The sequence below is a fragment of the Austrofundulus limnaeus genome, unplaced genomic scaffold (genome assembly GCF_001266775.1).
Source record: "Austrofundulus limnaeus strain Quisiro unplaced genomic scaffold, Austrofundulus_limnaeus-1.0 Scaffold110, whole genome shotgun sequence".
Lineage (NCBI taxonomy): Eukaryota > Metazoa > Chordata > Actinopteri > Cyprinodontiformes > Rivulidae > Austrofundulus > Austrofundulus limnaeus.
Window position 1 is genome coordinate 1175701 of NW_013952512.1, and position 4638 is coordinate 1180338.

Consider the following 4638-nt stretch of genomic DNA (forward strand, 5'->3'; position numbering starts at 1 on the left):
GGCATGTGGAGAAAGGACAGCTGACAGGGTAGGGGGGTCTCCTGGGTGTTGATGACAGATTGAACAGAAGTGACCAAGCACCACACCATGGCCGGCCATCATCCTCACCCCTCACATCCATAATGGGAACTGGCAGCCTGAAATGAATCGCCACAGCGAAGAGTATTATTTTTGAAATGCTTTCACACAAAGCCTCCAGATCACATTTACAACTTTGTCTCCTGCTTTTCATGCCACTCCCCCCGCCCTCGCCTCTATTTGCTGTGTCTAATTGTTCGCCACCTGCCTGCAAAATGAGCTGCCAACAATGGAAAGGCCTTTCATTTGTCTGTCAGGGCAAAAATAGATTGGGAGCGACAACATTAAAAAAAAAAAACGGAGAAAAAAATGGCTTGAAGTAGTGTTTACTGAGGCAGTCTGTCTTAGAGAACAGGTTTAAGTTGCATAATATCCAGACTTTTCTTAACACAAAATGAAAAAATTAGTAATCCTCAACTTTTCACTCTTTTCTCTCCCAACTCTTGAAGTTAGAAATTGTTTGTCTTTAGTTTCCACATGATGGAGAGCAGTGATAACCGTTATTGGATTTGGGTGTGGAGCATAAGCACAGAATATTTCTTTTATAACTTTCACTGTTTCTTAATAAAGCACTATTGGATTAGGATCTTATTTAGAATTTATAAAGGAAACATTTCTTTGGTCATACTTTCCGCTGAAGTTATCTCCCATCGCCACAGACCTCATTAATATTCATCCTAAGATTAATCCTTGCTTTATTCTCTGCAACTCAATTAAGACAATCCTATTAATAAAATATGCACTAGATAATCTATACATGATTCATGAGCACTTGACTAATGAATAATTCATGGAAGGAGGTCCACGTTTTATCAACATCCTGTAGATCTAATGTAGTGTCTCAGGCTTGCCAAAGAAGAGGCCGGCTTCCGCTGGAACATATGAGCAAAGGATGCGTTGGGAGAGCAAGATGAAACTCACACTCAGTTCCTGCAATCAAAACATGTTGCTTATGTTCTGAAATCTGTCAGTGCAATTTCACTGGCGATAACTGTACCCAGCTCCACTAAATAAATGATGCTCATCATCAGTGTTCTTCAGAGCACAGCTGATATTAATATTCTAGTAAGGTTTCAAGTGACGCTTTACTCGATTTTTCTTTCCTCCTCCCATTTGTGATTTTGATCTTTTGAATTTAAATCAATATACGTATTGCCAGTCACCAAAAGATGAAAAGCAGGTGATGATGTTTTTGCCCTTGTCTGTTTGTTAGCAAAATATCTCTATGTGTTCGTTTGAGAAGCGTTACGCCTTTTTTTTTCTGTTTTTGATTTAGCATGTTGTTATATGGTCGACCACTAGGAAATATTGTTTCTCAGTATGCACTTTTTGTTTGATTTATCTACAGAGGAAGACGTGTTCTGCTGAATCAAATATAACATGGACTATTTTAAGCAAATAACTTGCACAGTCAAATTAATTGCAAAGCAACTGCAAATATAAGCTGTGTTTCCTGTAGCATGTTCCTGTCTTGTGATCTGCAGGATGGGCTGTGGACATAAAACAGCAACAAAAAAAAAGACAAAAAAATCTGTGTTGTTTTGTGAAGGCAGGATATCTGGGGATTTGCTGCAGATGACAACAGGCTTAGCCTGTGACAGGGCACAGGCCTGGCCTCTGTCACCCAGAGTAACTGCAGGACACTGAGTGAGACATTATCTGGCACCTTCACAAACTCTAAGGCCAGCTGCAGACCTGATAAGGACAAGCTTTTCTTCTCCTCGCTGTCCGGGAGCTCTCACAGGGCCCAGCTTAAAGCAGCCTTTTTAATCCTGACCCAATCAGAGCACATGTGAAGGACGCTCTGCTGAGTTTCTGGTGTTTCTGAGCTTTCTAGCACACGAGGTTACACAATCCTCAGGTCCAGATTCTACAAACTTTGTTTCCTAACATGTTTAATTATTTAATTGTCTTTTTTTTTGTGTGTCTTTTTGGTGACACCAAAAAAATGTCTATTCAAATTCTAGCACCATGTACTACTCTGTGTGGTAGATTCTATATATAAAGTGAAAACAGTTTTTTTTTTACTGTTGTTGTCCAACACAGTGATTCAGTCAAGAATTTAATTCATTAAAATTTCTGAAATAGTAAAAAAAATGTTCTTTGCAGCTCAAGTTTAGTTGGCTGAAAGTTGTAAAAGTTTTTTTGTTTGTTTTTCAAATAAAACAAAATTGATTAGTTTTGGTATCATGAGCAGTTCTTGTGATATTTTTTAAACCCAGATTGTAATTCATTTATTTTATTTTGTTGCCAACAAGTTTATCCTGCAGAGTCTGTTAGCTGTTTATAGCTCTTGTTATACGAGCTGATGAGAACCACCGGCAGCACCAAATATAAAATAAAATGTAATAGCCTGAATTTATGTTTTTATTTATTTTTATTTGGTTAGTTATTTATGTATGTCTCATGTGCATACATGTGTTTGCTTTAAATTAAAAATATGAATTACAAGTGTTTTTATGGGGCTAACTAATGTTTAGATATGTTTAAGCTGTCTACACCTTCAAACAAAATATTTATATTTTAATAAGGACATAATATATATTAAACGTCAGATAAATGTTCACCATGGTTATTGAAAATACAACAAATCCATCAGTTTCAAACATTGAAAACCTTACCACAAAAATCACCAAAAATTACTAACATGCATTTTTCTTATTTTTTTACATAATGGATTTGTTTTATTATGGGGATATTTAATTAATATATTAAGTATTGACTTTACCAAGATTAAGCTGTTTTAAGACAATTCGTGAAGTCTAAAACTGTTATAGACACCCTGGGCTAGTTTGTTAATCTTGGAAAATAAAATTGCTAAATAAAATAAAATAAAATAAAAAATGGGAGGTTCACCCACAATTGTTGATTATCATATTTTGTTAAGTTGTACAACAACAATTTGGGAGAAAAAAATAAAATGGTCTTGGTTTAAGTTCTCTGTTACAGCCTCTTTAATCTACATTGAGTTATTACAGATTTTACAGCCTATTCCTGTATTTATTGAGCTGTTTTTTTACAGTCGTTTAAAAAAAGCCTTTGTATATTTCAGGATATTTTGATATTAGTTTTTCACACATACCTTATAATGCCTAAGTTATTTATTGTCCATGCTTATTTTCTGTAGGAGTGTGGTGGTCCCCTTGAAGAAAACCTCCCCTGGCAGTTTACCAGTGAACACGCAGGGAACCGTCAGCAGCAGCACCTCTCCTGGACTTACAACCTGCAGCACCCCCAACATCTTTGCTGCTGCCTCTGCAACCCCCAAAAGCATGATTAACACAACCGGTGGGTCTTAAAAAATAATTATGAATCAACACAGTTTAGTTTTGACTGTGATGACTTTCAAAATGTTTTTTTCAAGCACTTGAACTCTTTGACTTTTATTTTTAATTCTTAACGTAAAACCAGTACCAACCATTTTTGAAAATGTGTTTTATGACGGTGCAGTTTGTATGCCTTTGTTAAAACCACTAGATGGCTCTCTTTACTCTTTGTTTCCCATCTGCATCAGCCGCACACCCAGCTGAAAAACTCTGTCCTACAAACGTCACTATTATTCCTCTTGCCCCAGTTAGTCCATGAGAAACTAGCTATAAAACAGGTACTTTAAAAACGTGAGAATGAATTTGCACACAAAGCTTTCAGATGGAATGTGCATTCTAGACTGGTTGCAGTAACTCTCCCTCTGCTTTGTTATGGTGCTCCTTCTGGACCTCTGTTGATTAGGTTTTACCTCTGGTCTCATGCAGTCCAAATGTTTGCACCAGAAAAAAATAAAAATAACAAAAACATTAGAAGCTCTAACATTTTTCTAAATGGCCTCAAAAAAGTTGCTTTCTCCTTTTTGAGCCTCTGCAGAAGAATGTGAGAAATGCATCGGAGAAAAAGTGCTTTAAGCTAAAACCACAGACTCACTCAGATCTCATGATCTCATTCTGACTGGTGTTACCCTCTCACAGGACAGTCAGGATTGTTGTTAAACTTGGCCATGCACTGACTTTAAATGTGACACTTTACCTTTGAATGACTCTTGTCCTGGTTTCCTCTGTAAACAAAATATACTAATAGAGATGTTTTCTACAGTCAGATGATTTTTCAGTTCATTTTTGTTGCTTCAGACACAAAAGAGTAATCTCAGTGAATGTACACATGTTGTTAAATAGGATAAAATGGTGCTTTATTGATCCACAGCAGGAAAAATTTACACATTACAGCAGCGAGATGACATATTTGAGAAAAGGGGCAAAAATACAGTAAATATAACACATGAGGCAAAAAGAGACAATACAGTGGTTTGCAAAAGTATTCATACCCCTTGAACTTTTCCATATTTTGTCACATTACAACCACGAACATAAATATATTTCACTGGAATTTAATGTGAAAGACCAACACAAAGTGGTATACAATTGTGAAGTGGAAGCAAAATTTTACATGAATCAAAACATTTTTTACAAATAAAAAACTGAAAAGTGCGACGTGCATTCAGAAGTTGCCTGATGACTGCTAATGACTCAAAAGGGTCCACCTGTGTGTAATCTAATCTCAGTACAAATG

The 4638-nt window shown here is 36.3% G+C and overlaps 1 protein-coding gene across 1 annotated transcript in view; it reads left to right on the top strand.

Moving 5' to 3' along the window:
- nbeab (neurobeachin b) overlaps positions 1 to 4638 on the top strand; it is a gene marked incomplete in the record, with an annotated part of 177610 nt that overhangs the window by 80194 nt on the left and 92778 nt on the right. Inside the window, 1 exon segment of the mRNA XM_014014153.1 lies at positions 3206 to 3366. Coding sequence (XP_013869607.1) covers positions 3206 to 3366 — 161 coding nt within the window.